Source organism: Podarcis bocagei, assembly GCF_964188305.1.
Source record: "Podarcis bocagei genome assembly, chromosome: 2".
Lineage (NCBI taxonomy): Eukaryota > Metazoa > Chordata > Lepidosauria > Squamata > Lacertidae > Podarcis > Podarcis bocagei.
The window spans coordinates 98542926-98560628 of record NC_138126.1 but is presented as its reverse complement, the minus strand read 5'-3'; the positions used below and the strand labels follow the sequence as shown (position 1 = coordinate 98560628).

Genomic DNA, 17703 nt, shown 5'->3' with positions numbered 1-17703 from the left:
CTCTTGGAAAGGCTAAATAGATTTGCCTGGCTTAACACTCAGAGGTTAAGGGACTATTATACTAGAGGCAAATGAAGAAGGTCCTTTGAGAAGAGGGGGGCAATGAATCCATATTCCTTTGTAGCAGGAGCTATGGTGCATTTGCTTAAGTCATCTGGATTTCTATTCACAAACTATTTGTCCTGTGGACAACTAATGGCATCATGTTTCATATACTTTGACTGCACCTGTTTTTACGCCTCTATAATGCAGACTGTCTTCACATGTAATGCTATATATAATATGGAATTTATAGGATAATTTATTGGCGGTGATTCCATATATTATTTATTTATTGATTTCAACAAACTATTATAAAGTCAATAAATAAAATAATAATTATTATAATAATATTGACTTTATAGTATAGATGCTGCTGCTGGGTGTTGGCTGGCTAGAAGTGACCCATGACTGAGTCTTCTTGGTAGTGGTTCTCCACTTATTGAATGCCCTCCCTGGTGAGGTGCATCTATCTCTAAGTTTAGAGTTTATTTCTCTCTAAGTTTATCTCTTTCTAAGTTTAGAAAGACTTCTCTTTCACACAGGGATTTGATGGCTGAAATACAATGTTTCTGACAATCATGAACTTGTTTTAGCTGTGAGAACATGAGATCATTTTTTAAAATGTATTTTTTTTAATGCTGTTTGTGAGACTCAGTTCCATTGCACTAGGTGGGGTACATTTCTGAACAAATATGCACAGGGTGGGACTGTAAATGCTGCAGGGTATTTGGCTGCATGAACTTAAGTCTATACAGTAGCACTTTAACATTCTATGACGCAAAGAAGATTGAAAACTTGTTTTTAATATTATTTGCAATAGTACAGAAATAAAGAAATAGCTTTTGTTTTGGGAAGGAGATGGAAGAAACAGCACAATGGCAAATTGGAGCCTGCTCTGGTAGAATGAAAATGTTATGACCATTTTTTATGAGAATTATATGTAGAGTTGGAAGGAACCCTGAGGGTCATCTAGAGCAACCCCCTGCAATGCAGGAATCTCAGCTAAGGCATCCGTGACAGATGGCCATCCAACCTTCACAAAAAAATCCTCTAAGGAAAGATAGTCCACCACCACTTGAGGGAGTCTGTTCCACTGTTGAAAAGCTCTTACTGTCAGCAAGTTTTTGCTATTTAGTTGGAATCTCCTTTCTTGTAACTTGAATCCATTGGTATGGGTCCTACCTTCAGAGAAGAAAGCAAGCTTGCTCCATCTTGCATGTGACAACCCTTTAGATATTTGAAGATGGCTATCATATCTCCTCTCACTTTCCTCTTTCCCAGACTAAACATACCCAACTCACTCAACAGATCCTCATAAGGCTTGCTTTTCAGACCCTTGATCATCTTGGTTGCCCTCCTCTGTATGAATTCTAGCTTGTCAATATCCTTTTTAAACTGTGTAGTTCACAACTGGACACAGTATTCCAGGTGTGGTCTGACCATTTCCAATGTCCATTTATTCTTTTATGTAGAGACTATGCAGACTGCAGAAGGTAATTTCTGGCAGGTATTGGTATATTTTAGACAGAATCTGTACCTGCCGATGTCCAAATTAATATCTGGAAATTTCACAAAATCACCATCGCTATTGAGCAGGCAAATAACATAGTCTACATTTTATTATCATTATTATACTACCCTATACCCGCAGGTCTATATGATTAATTGCCAAACATTAAATTTAATTATGAAGGACTAGTAACTTGATACTTTTTACCCAGTATATATTTTCCAGTTTATGAACATAAAATTTCAGCGATATAAGTATAGATGCCAATGTCGAATACTAATAATAATAATAATAATAATAATAATAATAATAATAATAATAATAATAATAATAATAATGGAATCTCTAAGTAGCTGGAAGGAAATCCATGCTCTAAAAATACATCTTCTATAAACAGGGATTTTTTTCCCTCCGCAGCGGTCCCAGAACGAGAGAAGTAGCCTGCCGGGTCTTGCGGCTCACCATGTGAGATCCACCCCTCAAGGAAACCCCTCGTTTCGATGGTCAGCAAACAGCTCCTGTTTCAATCCCTGAAACTAGCCGCCCTTCGCTGTGCACAGATGGTTTGGAGAGAAGGGCGGAAGTATAGCGTCACCCTTCACCCCACCCTAACCTACCACAGCTAAAGCCCTGAAATGTGAGGCGAACGTAGCCAATCCAGTGCAAGCTTATTTAACTGCACCTGAAGCCACACATATGATACTTTGGAGTAAAGCGGGTTATTTTGCCATCAACAAGGATGGCGGCTATAGAGATGTTTGGGGGAATGGCGTGAAGGGTTGCCTGGGAGCATTCTCCAGCTGGCGGGGAAAGGCCCCAGGATTTGCTGGGGACCCCAGAGACAAAAGAAAGGGGATATTAAACTCGTTCTGGTAAGTAACCTACCGCTCTCTTCGGGAAGGGTGGAAAAAGGGCTCGCTCCTTGAGACCCAAGTTTCTGCCCTTCGTCCTGAGGCGGCTTGTTTTTATATAACCCCACGCCTTTCCCAATACTCTGAGGATTTAGCGAGGCATTGGGATAAGGAGGCATTTCAAAGCTGCTGTTTTGGGCGGAGGGAGGAGGAGAGAAGTGCCGATTTATCAGCTTTGCAGCTCTTTGTCAACACGCGTCGCCTTCTCACGATCTGTGAGTTGGAGGCCACCTCTGCAAGGCTGTGAACTTTTCCGCGTATTTGCGGGGTGTTTCAGTGGGTGTCTCGTGTCAGGGTAGCCAGACCCTGCAGGAGAGCAGCAAGGCGCCTTGCAGTAGGAAGTTTCTGCACGACGCCAGTTCCTTGCAGCTGCAGACGCTTGCAAATCTTGCAACCCACGCAAGCTCCCTACCTCTCTGCCTTCCTCCCCGGCTTGCCGGTGGAACTCGGGAGTCATATTACTGTCTCTGATTGACAAGCCGTTACTTGCCCATTGCTGCTTAATTCAGTCCGTGTAAATGCGCCCTGCTAGTGCCAGTGTAGGCAGTCGACGCTGACACTGCAGTGTTAGCAGGTCCATGCTGTGGTTCCCGCGCAGTGAGGGCCCTGACACGTGTTAAGCAGTTTCTAGGAACGTTCTGCACTTTGCCCGGTGTATTGCATAACCGTATATAACCCAGCGCAAGAGACGTTAGAAGTAACCAGGCAGTCCCCCACGTTGCTATGTTACAACAGCATAATGAGGAGAACATTACTGCAGCATATCTAAACGAGATGCTCGGTACTCATCCTTTCAACTACTCTTCTCCACATCGTTACTTTCCTAACCAGGTGCCGTCCAGACGTTGGCATACAACAACATGGCCACTGGTTGGGGATGATGGGAGTTGTAGTCCAACAACAGCTGGAGGGTGCCTGGTTGGGAGAGGTCGCTTTACCATGATGCAAGTGTGCCCCCTGCCCATGCACTTTGTGGAAGTTTCCTCTGATGGTCAGCTGATTTTAAAAGCTTTATTTTTAAATGTAAGAAAAAGCCTGTTTTTAACTAATGGACCAATTTAGGTAAATATTTCAGTATCACCTTATTGCTGATCATATGTCATCTTTTGACGAAGTAATGCAGAAAACGAATCCCTCAAATTCACCTTTTAAAGTATTAGCAGAATCCATTGTTCGCAACAATGTAATTGGTACTAAACCTTCCCACTCATCTCCATAGGGGTTTGCTTAGTAGTCAGATTTTTAAAACTACTGTACTGTATAGTTAATTGGATTGATTAGTACTCCTGTGCCTACTTGACTACATTGCTGGTTACAAGCCATAGCGGTTTGGATAGTAAACAAGATAAATACCAGCAGTGCGATCCCACGTATGTCTATACAGGAGTAAGGCCCATATAGTTCACTGTAACTTGTTTTCCCCCCTAGTTTGGTGCCCTGTTAACTGGGGTGAGGAGACTTCAGGCTGGTGAGATCTACTTTTAATCTTGTTAGAACACTTAAGATCTACCAACCAGCGCTTGGTGTAAAAGAAATACACTTGGACAAAAATAATCATGGGCCTAGGAATTTGTTCTGAGTACTGGAACTGAGTTCACAGACTTTCTACTTGCCCTTAGCTTTCTTAATTTTACTAGGGAGTCATTTAGTTTCTGCTTTATTAAACAATGCCATGTCTATGTTTGGTGGCTCAGTGGTGGAAAGGGTATGCTAGCTTAGTGAGATATTCTCTAACTACACCCAAAACATTTTTCTACTTCCAATAACCAATGCGGAGTCTGCATAAATTATATAATGTGATTTGGATGGGATCATTTAGATAATTTTCTTTTAGAGTTTTTTTTCTCATAAAAAACAATGATTTCAAAATGTCACAGAAAATGCACCTGCAGAGACTATATATGTTGCTTCCTTTACATCATATGTGTAAAACAATAGAGGAACTAGTCAGCTCTTAGGCTGGAAATGATCTTATAGAGGTGTTTAAATTTAGGGAGCTCATGTCTGCCAATGAGCAGGTTTTATTTCATTATTCCATTTGCATCCTACCCTTCCTGCAAAGAGCTCGCGATTGTGCCTTGATGCTGCAGTCCTGTGTTTGCTTCCGGAGAACAGGCCCTTTTGAATGCAATGAATATTAGTTCTGTGGAATCATATGTAGGATTGTGCTGGATCTGTCACAATAACCCTGTTTTGTAGGTTAGGATGGGGTAGTTTGACTTTTGCAACATTTGACCAGTGAACATCATAGCTCATGGGAGAGTTTCCCACATCCAAACCCAAATTATTCTACACTATTATAGCCTGAATTTGCTAGCAGACTTTGCTGCTTTTTGTGATAATTCCAGACATCACTATGCCAGCATGGTAGGTATGTGATTCCCCAAACCACCCAAGATGAGACTAGACTAGACTGTTAATGGTCTGAATTTGCTAACATACTTTGCCGCTTCCATGTAATAATTCCATATATAGGTTTGGGTGCAGATCTAGGGCCACATCCACACCACGTATTTAAAACACATGGCTTCCCGAAAAGAACTCTGGGAATGGTAGTTTAGCCCTGACAGAGCTACAATTCCCAGCACTCTTAACAAGATTCTTTGTGGGAAGCCCTGTGCTTTAAGTGTGCTTTACATGCATGGTTTGGATGTGACCCTGGACCTTTTGAAACCAATGGAAGGGATGTACTGAGGGATGGCAGGGGTAACGGGCATGCAGACTGCCCACCCAAAATGAGCCCTAGTCTTTTGCTCCAAAGGTGAAGAATGTGGTTGGCTGCTTTAGTTCTGGGTGGTGCTCAGAACAAGCACCTGCCTACCCCCAGCATCAAAGCAAACCCACGTCCTGCTGGCCCTTTGGGCACTGTATCGCTGAACCCCTTTGAAGAGCCTCAGCAGCTCAGTGCCGAACAGGTCTCTCCTCTGCTTCTCAACTCTTGAGTTTAAAGCTGGAGAGAGGAGCTGTGGTCATCCCCACAGTTGCACTGGGCTTCCACAACTCCACAGAAGATCCCATCTCCCTCCAGCTGCAAAACTGGGAGGGGAAATTGTGCTGCACATCTGTGGGAGATCTGGGACAAAGTCATGCGACAAGGATAGGATCTTGGCGTCCAAAGGTTTTAGCTTATTCAACAAAGGCAGTCTGAATTTTTTGAACTTTGCATATTCCCTATATGTTTTTTATAATGTCCAAAAGAGAGTTGTTGTAGTTTCTTTATTTCTGACAAACTTGAAATCCTTTATCCCCCCCCCTTGAATGAAACTGTAGGTAGCACTTCTAACTTGATTAAATTTGCTTGTGCAACCAGGAACAATATAAATTTTGCTTTGGTGCTGGATGTGTCTAGGCATTGTACTGATAGAATGGTGAATGCATACAATGGCTGCAGCTTTTTAAAACACGTTTTCTTTATAAAAGATCTAGGAGAATGCACATGTAAGCAAATATATCCCATAGAGCCTTGAGGAGTAGCTGGTTAAAGGCAAATCAGGTTGTGAAAACGATATCTGAACAAAGCAATGTACCGGAGAGTGTAGGTAAGCGCTAAGGGTGTCATTATGTAGCTTCCTTTTAGATGGGCAGGGTATAAATAAATTATTATTATTATTATTATTATTATTATTATTATTATTATACTTAACCAATTGCTGTTGGGTAGCTTCGGGCTGTGTAGAGGAGGCCTTTGGCCAGAAGCTGAGAAATGGGGATCACTGCTTGTTCTTTGCTTTTGAGGTGAGAGGTAAAGTTTCGGGTGTTATAGTTCGAATGTTGATGGTCAGGAGGCATGGTTTGCTTTTAAGATCACATTACAGCTTGCTGCCAGAGACAGAATGTCTCACTGCAGTGCAGCCCATATTCCTGTCTTGCACAGCTGTCTTGCCTCTTGACCTTCTCTATCAAGTGGCACAGAATTGAGCTTCTATTGCTAAGAGCTAAGATTTTTATTTTATTTTTGCAGGGTGGGTGGGAGTACTTTTGTTTTGATCTTGCTTCAGGCATTTTCTGCTTTTTTGACAGTCATTTTGAAGCTATATGTTTCCAAATTTGGCTATTTCAGAGTGCAATTGTTAATAGTTTTTAAAGCAACAGCAGACCACCAACCAGAGCATCTTATTTCCCATTCTGCTACGGGTATTTGTGTGTTTAAAGGCAGAGCATGAAATATTTCAGCAAGATCTGTGCTACAGCTTCCTTTCATTCCGCAGCTGCCATCATCTGCTGTGCTCTGAAAACATCTCCTTGTAGCATTCTATTCCTGAACTGGGCTGACAGGGCAAGCTTAAGCTAGTGAGAATCCTTTCCATCCTGGGCTTCAGATAATGGAAATCAGGGACACAGTTCAAACTGAAGCCAAATTCTGAGGTTGTGCCAGACTGAAAGCATATAGCTCAAAGGAATTTCTAGGGGATGACTGAGGGCTCTACCTGTTTAGCTAGCAAGGTGTGCTGAATACGGTCAATGCTGTGTACTTTAGTACTTCACACTAAATGAAATTGCACCACGAAGAGCTAAATTCTGCACCCTTGATATATTATATGCCAATTTACACATACCTATATACTGATTTTTTATAAATTACTCTGCTTTTGTATAATTTATTCTGCAAAGGGTTATGCGCTGCTGCCTTGCTCCCTAAACACTAGAAATCCCACTTAGAACTCTCCTGTTTTCAAGAACAAATCAGTGTTACAGCTCATCAGTAACATATTATATACAGTGGTGCCCCGCAAGACGAATGCCTCGCAAGACGGAAAACTCGCTAGACGAAAGAGTTTTCCGTTTTGGAGGTGCTTCGCAAAGTGAATCTCCTATGGGCTTGCTTTGCAAGACGAAAATGTCTTGCGAGTTCCTGCGGGTTTTTTTTCCCTTTCCCCCCCTTTTTCTAAGCGGCTAAGCCGCTTATCCGCTAAGCCGATAAGCCGCTAAAAGCTGCTAATAGCGCTAATCCGTCAATGGGCTTGCTTTACAAGACAAAAAAACCGCTAGACGAAGAGACTCACAGAACGGATTATTTTCATCTTGTGAGGCACCACTGTATTTCTCTTTTGGGTTCCTGGATTGCGGTGATACTGTTGATGCTATTAGGATAAACATTAGGAAGAACTTCCTGACAGTAAGAGCTGTTCGACAGTGGAATTTGCTGCCAAGGAGTGTGGTGGAGTCTCCTTTTTTGGAGGTCTTTAAGCAGAGGCTTGACAACCATATGTCAGGAGTGCTCTGATGGTGTTTCCTGCTTGGCAGGGGGTTGGACTCGATGACCCTTGTGGTCTCTTCCAACTCTATGATTCTATGATTCCTACTTGAGTACTTTATGCATATTTCTATTTTAATGTTTTTCATTAAGTATATGATATACATCTATTTTGGTTTTCTTCATTTTCTATGTTGCATTTGGTGGTGTCCAGCAGAAAAAAAACCACTTTATGTTTCTAAATAAAATGATGTGTTTGAGTGCGCAAAGTCAAGCTGAATTAGATTCCCCCCAATGCATGTGGAAATACAGGCCAGTCTTATTACTGAAAACAATTCAGTTGCTTTCAAAGATTGACTAGATTTTAACCTTGACTTTAGGAGCTGGTAGAAGACCTGAGTCAGACTCTGATATCTAGTAAGTCTACAACTGAGGCACAGACTATGCTTGGAATTTGACCCACAGGTCACAAAACGCTTGTTGGGAGAAACAGCTTGCCAGCTAGGCTCTGTTAATTGCAGCTATGCTAAGATTTTCTTTACTGATGATCTTGCACCTTTCTTTAGACACTCTAGCCAGTAGACGGATCTGGCTTGTGCTCGACTCTGTAGTGTAACCACCTTGTCAAAGCAGATTTGATGTGTTGTTTCAGATAGCGGGAGAGTCATGACTACAGGCTCCATTGGAGATTATCTGAGCAGGGACCTGGTCAGAGATAAAAATAACAAGACAAATAGCTATTAGTGACAGGCAGCCTCTATTACAAGCCTCCTGGCTGGCATTTGAGCATGCTGTCTCTGCAGCACCTGATGAAATCTGGCTTCTTACTTAGAGGCTGAGCTTGGCAGTTCTCTTGGGCGTGTCAAGAAAATGCGTTCAGTGCCAAGGCAATAATCATGTTATGCCTTACAGGGGATTTCATTTTGCCCGTGGTACTGGCCTTTTCAGTAGTTAATACAGATGGACCCTATCTAGTAGTGGGGTGGAAGTGTTGCAGAAGGTACAGTAAGAGCCATCTTCTGTTTTCTCATCTGTCTAGATCAGTTGTGATCTTGAATTCTCCAAAGTGCTTTACTTAAGAGAGAGTGAAGGTAAAAGAGTGACATTTAACCCCTTTTGTTTCTGTAGATGTTATCACTAAGGCACGCTAATTGAGCTTCATACGTTATCTAGAAGAGGACCTCTCACGGAATGGTGGTTGTGGTCTTCTGGGTATGCTCTGTCCACTAAGTAACTATGGACTCCAAGGAGAAGTGTCAGGTAGGTTTTTTGGTCATGTTGTAGCTACTGTAGTTCTAGATGAATCTCTCGATTGAATTTGCTTCTGGTTGACTTTAGTTGGAAAATGATGAGTGGTCAGGTGTTCTTAATGTCAGAATGGCTTTCATTGGTGAGAATCTGGAAACCCAGATTCATATTTACAATGGTACCTCGGGTTACAGACGCTTCAGGTTACAGACACTTCAGGTTACAGACTCCGCTAACCCAGAAATAGTACCTCGGGTTAAGAACTTTGCTTCAGGGTGAGAACAGAAATTGTGTGACGGCAGCCCCATTAGCTAAAGTGGTACCTCAGGTTAAGAACAGTTTCAGGTTAAGAATGGACCTCCAGAACGAATTAAGTACTTAACCCAAGGTACCACTGTACTCTGTGTGTGTTTTTCTACTACTTCTCCTTTACAACTGTGGAGGTTACTTCCAAGTAATCATAAGCATATATAACATAGTTTACATACTGTTCTCCTGGATAAGATGAATGCCAAGGGTTACTGCTGTGGGATATGTTGAACTTCTTGAGAGATATAGCTTGTGAACTTGAATGTAAGCTGTTTTCTGGCAGTGATAGTTGGTTAACAAAGATCTTTCTGTACTATTATTAAGGATGGTCATTGTGTGACTGTGTTGCCACACCGTGAAACTTACAAAACCATGAGATTAGCTCTGAAATTATTAACTTTGGAAAGCTGCTTTTGAGCCTTCTTTTTACTTTTCAAGATTTTATCCACAGCCATCATCGCTGGAAATGCTTTTTCTCATTTATTGTTTTTAGTGATGCGCTACAAATAATAGTAGTCATACTGGCCACATGACCCGGAAGCTGTATGCCGGCTCCCTCGGCCAATAAAGCGAGATGAGCGCCGCAACCCCAGAGTCGGCCACGACTGGACCTAATGGTCAGGGGTCCCTTTACCTTTACCTTTTACAAATAATAGGACACCAGAAAGTGAAAGTTCCCATAGGTCCATGGCACCGAACTTTATATGATCATAGGCTATAGTCTGCTCACTTTCTGTGATTTTAACAGTTTTTCATGGCTACAGTTGTTGCAGAAATGATGTCAATTGTATGTGACCAGCTACTTGTTAACTTGCTTCTTCCTCCATATGAATGGGGGCAAGTGTGATCCCTTTAAAACATCAATGTCCACTAAATTCCCAGTTCTCAGTGATGGAGACATACAGTGACTAAAAGTGGGGGAAAGCGGAAAAAAACAGGAGAGAGAAATGCTAGAGGAACTGATGTGTGAATCTATTCAAAGTAAAACATTTTATTTCACAAACCTACTCCTGGATTTCTTGCTTCAGAAGAGAGCCAATGAAACCAAATCCCAAGACAGACTGCCTTTTGTGGGTAGAAAGGGACTTTTGATGTCGGGTGTGTCTTGTTTTGACTGTGCATTTAGGAATTAAGTATTACTGTTTACGCTTTCTCCATGGCTTCCTAACCTGCATCTTTCCAGAGAGATTGTTTTATATGGAATGCTGGTAGGATGGCATTCCTTATGCTTTGCTCAATCTGATCCAATCTGACCCAAGCATGTGTATTTAACGACAGTTCATCTTGTTCACGTGGGTTGTGTGGAATAGGGGTCGTCCTCAACCTTTTTGAGCATAGACAAAAAAAAGGAGGCAACATACCTTCCCCTAAACAGGAAACACCCCTGGAGAGGAGCACAATTTCTAGATCTACCTCTGCAAATGCCAGACTGAATAATGTGTTAGCAATGTGAAAGGGTAGCATCCTTTTATTAGCTGAGTATGCTCAATCTAGCTTTGTCCTTGGTATCTTGAGGCAGGTGCATATCCTGATCTGAACAGCCATAGCTTATCCCTGGGTAGTGTATCTGCTACCTATTACCAGATGAAGTGGGAACAATTCAACTATTGGAGTGTCTTAATGACCAATGGCATGCGGTTGTTGTTGTTTTAAAGTGAGAAGTTGTTTCACAATTGCAATAGTTGTGTGGCGAGGACAGGTTATTCGGTAGGGGCAATAGGAAAATGTTTGGGGTGAGGAATGCCCATTACAGCCTTGGCGTTAACACTTCTCTCATGGGTGTGTTTTGTGGTCTCATTGTGCTGTGTTGTGAGATGTTTTTTGTGTGCACATTAGAAGAGGATGTGGCTACAACTGTTGGGGTATCACTGCCCTTTTCTTTGGAAATCCAGACCTCATTGTGCAACATGTGCTGGCTTGCACTTAAAAAAGTGAGCAGCCTGGGAACAGGAAGGAAAAATCACAAGGACAGTAATAAACTTTGAAGGTTGGAGGATTAGAGCAATGTTTCCCAACCTTTTTTGGGCAAAGGCACACTTGTTTGATGAAAAAAATCTCGAGGCACACCACCATTACAGCCCCGTGACATCAGCGCGCAGCGTCACGCCGGGAGGGACGCACGAAAGTGTAAGTTTCAATTTTTTCCCCTCCCCCTTGCCGGGGAACCTCCAAGCTTCGGGGGTGGGGGGGGGAGGAGGCAGCAAAGCGAGGGACTGAGGGACTCCTCCAACGACAAGGGTTGGGGAAGAAGAGAAAGGGCTATTCCGCTCCAGTCCTTTCTGAAGGAGCTGAGGGTGGGGGTCCTCCGGCGCCTTCGGCGAAACGGCGCCGGCCCAGAGCGCTTCTAGGAGGCTGCCTTTGTGCGCGACGTAAAGCCCTCTTTCCCTCCCTCCAGCCCCGTGTCACCTGTGGAAAAGGGGGCTGGATCCAGTGACGCAACTCGGAAAACTGTTAGGGAAGCCAGAGCAGGAAAGTGAGTGGGGGGCGGCGCCGCCGCTTTAACCCACGTTTCCTTTTTGAAAGAGAAACTTAAGACTAGATGACCCTTGGGACCCCTGCCAACTCTACAGTTCTATGGCCCTTTGTGGAGGGGGGGGCAGCACCTGGAAAGACGGGCTAGGGGATAATTGGGGCGGCCGCCTTAGGCACACCAGAAGCGCAGCACGTCCTGAGCTACAAAAACAAACCCAATTCCTGCCTCGTTTTTTGCAGTTTCTGCAAAGCGAGGGAGTCTCCCCCGCCTCCATTCCTCGGTGCCTCCTCCTCCCCCTGCTCCCCACTATGGGTCTCCCCTGCACTTGGCCAGGCCGCCTCGCCCTCCTTCCTTTCCCAGAGCAGTGGCTCAGAGCGCCTCCTTGCACCGCAGGTACACTCCGTGGGGAGGGGAGGGAGCGGAAGCCCAGACCAGCCCCCAACCCGCTTAGTCCGACCCCTCAAACCTTCCCAAAATAAGAACTCTGCGTTCTACAACGTCACCCCCAGCGGGGCCCCCTTTATTCCCGGTGAGAGGGGGGCGGCGGAGGGAAAAAGCTGCTTCCCACACTTACCCGCCGCCATCTTGACTTCCCGCAATGAGCCGGATGCGGCGCCTAAGCTCCCTGCCGTCGCTTCTCCGCCTCCTCTACTTTGCACAAGGCTTCAGGGTCGCCGGCCGATTCATCCATCAGCCGCTCTTTCAAGCCCACTCGGAGGAGGAATGAGTCGAAAGAGCCAGAGACGCAGCTGCAGTGGAAGCCCCGCCCCTCCCTTCCAGTCTCGGGGCGGGGCAGAGGCCACCAGGCTGGCAAGCAGAGCGCCGAGAGCGAGGAAGCTGATGCAACGCGGAGGCAGACCCCGGCTGGCGTGTGTTAGAGCAGTGTTTCCCAACCTTTTTTGGACTCGCCCGCCTCCCTCCAGGCAACATCTTGCGGCACACCAGGCAACATCTCGCGGCACACTAGTGTGCCGCGGAACACCGGTTGGGAAACACTGGATTAGAGGGAACTCCAAGACACAGACTTGCTGACCAGCAGGAACCTTGCCCAATACTCTGCTCCCTCACAGCTACTTCAGTCAGAGCCTTCCTTAATCACATGCCCTCCAGGTGTTTTAGTGTTCTCCAGATATTGTTGGACTCCAACAACCATCATCCCTGACCATTGGCTATTCTGTCTGGAACTGATAGGAGTTGTAGTCTGTAGGAAGAGACCAGGTTGGGGAATGCTGTACAATAAGTCCCATAACTATGTGGGGTCGAGAGAGAGAGAATCTTGAGATTCTTACTTTGCAGATGGATAAATAAATATGTTGTTTGGCCACACATTCTTTGATGCATTTACATCTAAAGTATGGCAAAAGCCTTCTTGCCAGTTGGCAGGTCAGTCTGGATGAACAAGCTACCTGAGTCAAAGATTTTGCCCTGGGACATTTGGACATTTGCATGGGATCAAAAACTGCACCAAATGATGTGCTCTGTATTGTGTTAATGGGTATGTGCATTACTTATAGCTGTTACTTTGAGATAATGAGGGATGGAGGAATTCCAGTAGTGTACTTTCTCTGTCTGGTTAGGGGCAAATCTGCATATCTGTCCTGGCTCTCACTGAATGAAGAACTCAAACTTGGAGTAAGGCTTCTGCTCAAATCTTTAATGCCCAGGTCAGTAGATATATAGGCAAAAACAGGATCAAAGGCACAGCAGATACATGGCTATGTCATTGATCCAACAAAACAACACACCCTCTGAGTTCCTGTTATATGGAAATGGGGCGGCACAACTTCAACATGGCAAGTGGGCAAGCAAATGCAAACTTCTGCAGGCTGAACCTGAGTTGCCTGTTCTTGGCTATGTTGGCACCTCCATGACCTAGGTGATGGAGAAGGGGACAGCTGCTGCTCCAAACTGAACTAAGTGTCTGAGTCCTCCTGGGAGGTTGGACTAAAGGTGGGCTCCAGCAGTGCAGGGCGGGGGGAGGGAGTCTCAAGATCAGAGGTGAAAAAAAAGCACAGAAGCATGGGATGGGTGGGTACAAGGTGCCTGGGTGACGAAGAAGGGGGTAAAGCAGAGTGCTGACAGATTACACCACTGAGACCCTTCCCAGGATCTGACTCCTCATTTGTAACTCTGTCCTGGGCCCTGCCCCAAGGTCGTCAACCAACTGATCCTCGGACTTTTCTTCCTCCAGTCCTGATCCAACCAGCCCCTCCATGATGTCTCTTGAGGACTCAGGACAATTTCTCCTCTTGAATTTTGTACATCTTCTGCCCTTCTAACCCAACGATAGTGTATGCTGCATCTCAATAAACCTAACGAAGCTTGCTAATAATGGCTCAGTGACCCATTTTGGTATTGATCAGTGTGAGATATACAACAATTACCGTACCTTGTAGAAATGCTTTCATGACCTCAGACAGTGGTGGCATTTTCTTGGAACAACTGAAACGTAAAACCTTTTTGTGCAATATGGGGCATGTTTTTTTAGGAACCAAGCATGCATTTCTATGAAGAGAGTGAAGAAATCTTACTTCTCTGCCATCATTACTTCCTCATTGTTTGGGGATATCTCTGGATCCAGCATTGCTACCGGAGACTCGGGTGGCCTTTTTCACTTACAGCCAGTTTTCCAGCTACAGCCCCTTTTGAGCAGAGATGACTCTGCTGTAGTACTCAATGCTCTGGCAAGACTGAATTATTACAGTGTGCTGCCTGGGACTGCCTTTGAAGAGAACGCAAACTTCAGCAGGTTTCAAATGCAGCAGCCAAATTATTGGCTACAGTTCAGTTTAGAACTCACATAATCTCGGTCTTAATATGTTAATATTAATATGTTCCAATATTTTAATGTTGTATTTTATTTTTGTTTTTAAGTTGTAATCATTCATCTTGTTTTCATTATTGCTTGTAAGCCGCTCTGAGCCTGGCCTTGGCTGGGGAGGGCGGGGTATAAAAAAATTATTGTTATTATTAATTATTATTATTAAAACAATTGCACTGGTTGCCAGTTCATTACTACCCTGAGATGGTGTATTTTTATGTTTTTTTTTTACTGAGTGTACAGGATGATTCACTAGTGATATGTGTCTCACCCGATGTAACTTAAAAACATCAAAGTGCATTTTTTAGAGGTACTGGCCAAGTTGGCAAAAAAAAAAAAAAAATGGTGCAGGAAGTATTGTGGGGCTGAAGAAACCCAATCTGCACAGCTGCATTGTCAGAGAACTTGAGACTCTGAAAGATAAGGGGTTTATTGTCTAGTCTCTGCCATCCACATAGTTCCACTGCCAATAGCTGCTGAGAATAACCGTTGCTCAGATGCGGTGCAGCTTGGCATCCAGTCCTGGCTAAGAACCAGGTATTGCAGAACAAGAGAGCAAATATCCTAAGAGGTCATCCAGAAATCTTTGAAATTCAATTTAACAGGCAAGTTATCTGTTCTGATTCCTCATTCTGTTTAATGCTGGCAAGAACAGTCCCCTCTCTGGGATATGCAAACCACGTGAAGCAGGTACCAAATCCAGTTTTGCTGTTTTTCCTCTCAGTTTAACTCTGGTTCCGATAGAGATTTTGGAAACGTCTGCTCTTTGCTCAATAGCAGCTTGTTGTGTTGTCTGGACCAAAAAACAGTTAAGTTTGTGTGAAACAAGCCAACTTCAAAGCGGGGTTAAAATTATTTTGACAGGATGGAAAACTAAGCCAACAAAGTGAAGTTTTGCAGACTTAAGTGTAAAGTTCTGCTTTTTGGTGCGAAGACTCAGATGTCAAGATACAGGATGGGTGACAAATGACTTAACAGCACATTTGAAAAGGATATGGGAGGCCACATGCTAAACGTGAGTCAGTAGTGTGGCCTGGTGTCTAAAAAGGCTAATGCAATTCTAGATTGCATGAGAATTCATGGTATCACTCTGTTCTTTGATCAGGACTCACAGTTCTGGACACTGCGGCTTAGAAAGGACACTGACATATTGGCACATCCAGAGCAGAGCAGGGAGCCTGGAGATCAGGTTTTGTGAGCAAAGGCTGAAGAGGCTGGGTATATTTATTTTGGAGATTTTAAATTTAGAGATTATAGAATAGCCATTTTCAAATATTTGAAGGGCCACCACATAGATCATGGAGCAGATTAGTTTTCCGTTGCTCCAGAGGAGAGGACCCAAACCAGTGAGTTCAAATCATGAGAGAAATGATTTAATCTAAATGTAAGAAATTATTTCCTGGTTCAAGCTGTATGACAGTGGAACAGACTGCCTTGAAAGGTGGTGAATTCTTCTTTGTTAGATGTTTTCAGAGACTGGAGGGCCCTGATCACAGGTGCTGCTGTAGTGGATTTACTTCAGCAGCTGAGACTGAACTAGGAAGTAGATGAAATTACCTTTTGAAAAAACAAACCAAAACATAATTAATGTAGCCACAGTTTATTGCTGTAGGGAACACAACAAGCTGTGGTTGAGCAAAAACATAAATATAAGCTTCTAAACAACTCCCGCCTATGCCAGGGAGGGACTGAATGTGGAAGCCCAAGGCTCACCTCCGCTCCTTCACGTCACACTAAACTATGGTTTAGCATAGGTTTTAAAAGGAGCCATTATGTCACTGTTCTGGGTCATTTTTTTTCCTCTGTGATGAAACACCAGTGCTGGGAAAAGGACAGTTTTCTTCATGGAAGGCTCCATTGTTGCAATAATGGGTATTGTGTAAATCCCATCAGTAGTGGTGTTTGGGATGGACAATATAATTACCAATGTAAATACCTTCTTCTATTATCCAGCAGCTCTGCTTTTTCCATGGCTGTTTGCAATCTTCTTCTTTTTTTTAATTGGAGTCCACAGACTTCTGTTCTTTAGTGCTGGAGTGCATGCATCCAATAGTAGCCTGGTTTGCATGTCAAATTAAAGCATAGTTAAAACAAACTGTGGTTTAGTGTGAATGAGCTGCAATTGTGGGCCCTTCTCTCTTCCCCTGCCCCTGCTTTTACCAGTTTCCCCTACCACACTATCTATTTTGTCTTGTCTTATCATACTGAATATCACCACCTGCACCTCTGCCTCCCTTACTTTGTTGTGTCTGGATCTTAAAAGTTCTGCACCTTTCTACTTCGTCTTGACCAATCCATCTCATTTTAATGTGCTTCTGTTCCCCTTACCATATTGTGCTTTCCGTAGAAGTATCTTCATACAGCTTACGTTTGTGCAAGCTCCACATGCGGGTAATTGATGAGGCGCAGGCACATATCAGGGTCATGTAGTCATGAGCGGATGCAAAGCAATACAGGGCTGTGTCATTTGCTAGAGTTCATGCCCTTATTTTTCATGCTGCTCACAATGTGAACAGAAGTGGCAACGAAGTGCCCTAACCTCTTCAGACATCTCTCCTGTCCTTTCATCTCTTATTTTAATCAATGGTGTGTCCCCCGCCTTTCCCTCGGGATAGCTGCCACTTGAGAAATAGTGCTCCACTTTTCTTCTACTGGACTTAACACCTCTCTTTCACACAATATGCACACGCACACTGCTTTTTAGCTGGGAAATGTTTCGGGAAGGGCAACCGAAATGATCAAGGGGATGGAGCAACTTCCCTGTAAGGAAAGATGGCAGCATTTGGGGCTTTTTAGTTTAGGAGAGCAGGCAAGTAAGAGGAAGCATGGGCTTGGATATCCAGAAACTGAACAGAGAAAAGTCCCCCCCCCTTCATAATAGCAAAACACAGGGATGACGGAATTTTGGAAGATTTAGGACAAACAATACTTTGCACAGCGCATTGTTCAGCGATAGGATTGGCTCTCACGGAAGGTAGTGATGACCATAGCTGTCAATGAAATTCACTTATTCCGAATAGGATTCCTCACAAGAAAAGGGGAAAGTTGACAGCTATAGTGATGGCTGCCAAACCGGATAGCTTTAAAAGACAAGGCTACCAGTCTCTGCTAACCATAATGGCTATGTTCTCCTCCCCCTGCTACAGGTAGTAGTCTTTGAAAGCCAGTTGCTGGGAATCACAAGCAGGGAGGGTA

The 17703-nt window shown here is 43.9% G+C and overlaps 1 protein-coding gene across 3 annotated transcripts in view; it reads left to right on the top strand.

Moving 5' to 3' along the window:
• Positions 1-2261: 2261 nt before the first annotated feature.
• TMEM94 (transmembrane protein 94) overlaps positions 2262-17703 on the top strand; it is a 74360-nt gene continuing 58918 nt past the window's right edge. The window contains exons 1-3 of one of the 3 annotated variants that reach the window (XM_081185084.1): positions 2262-2424; positions 3892-3931; positions 8786-8917. In XM_081185084.1, coding sequence (XP_081041210.1) covers positions 8894-8917 — 24 coding nt within the window. In that variant the 5' untranslated portion in view covers positions 2262-2424; positions 3892-3931; positions 8786-8893. The remainder of the gene's footprint in view (positions 2425-3891; positions 3932-8785; positions 8918-17703) is intronic. The other 2 variants (XM_081185083.1, XM_081185086.1) reach the window with 2 other exon arrangements.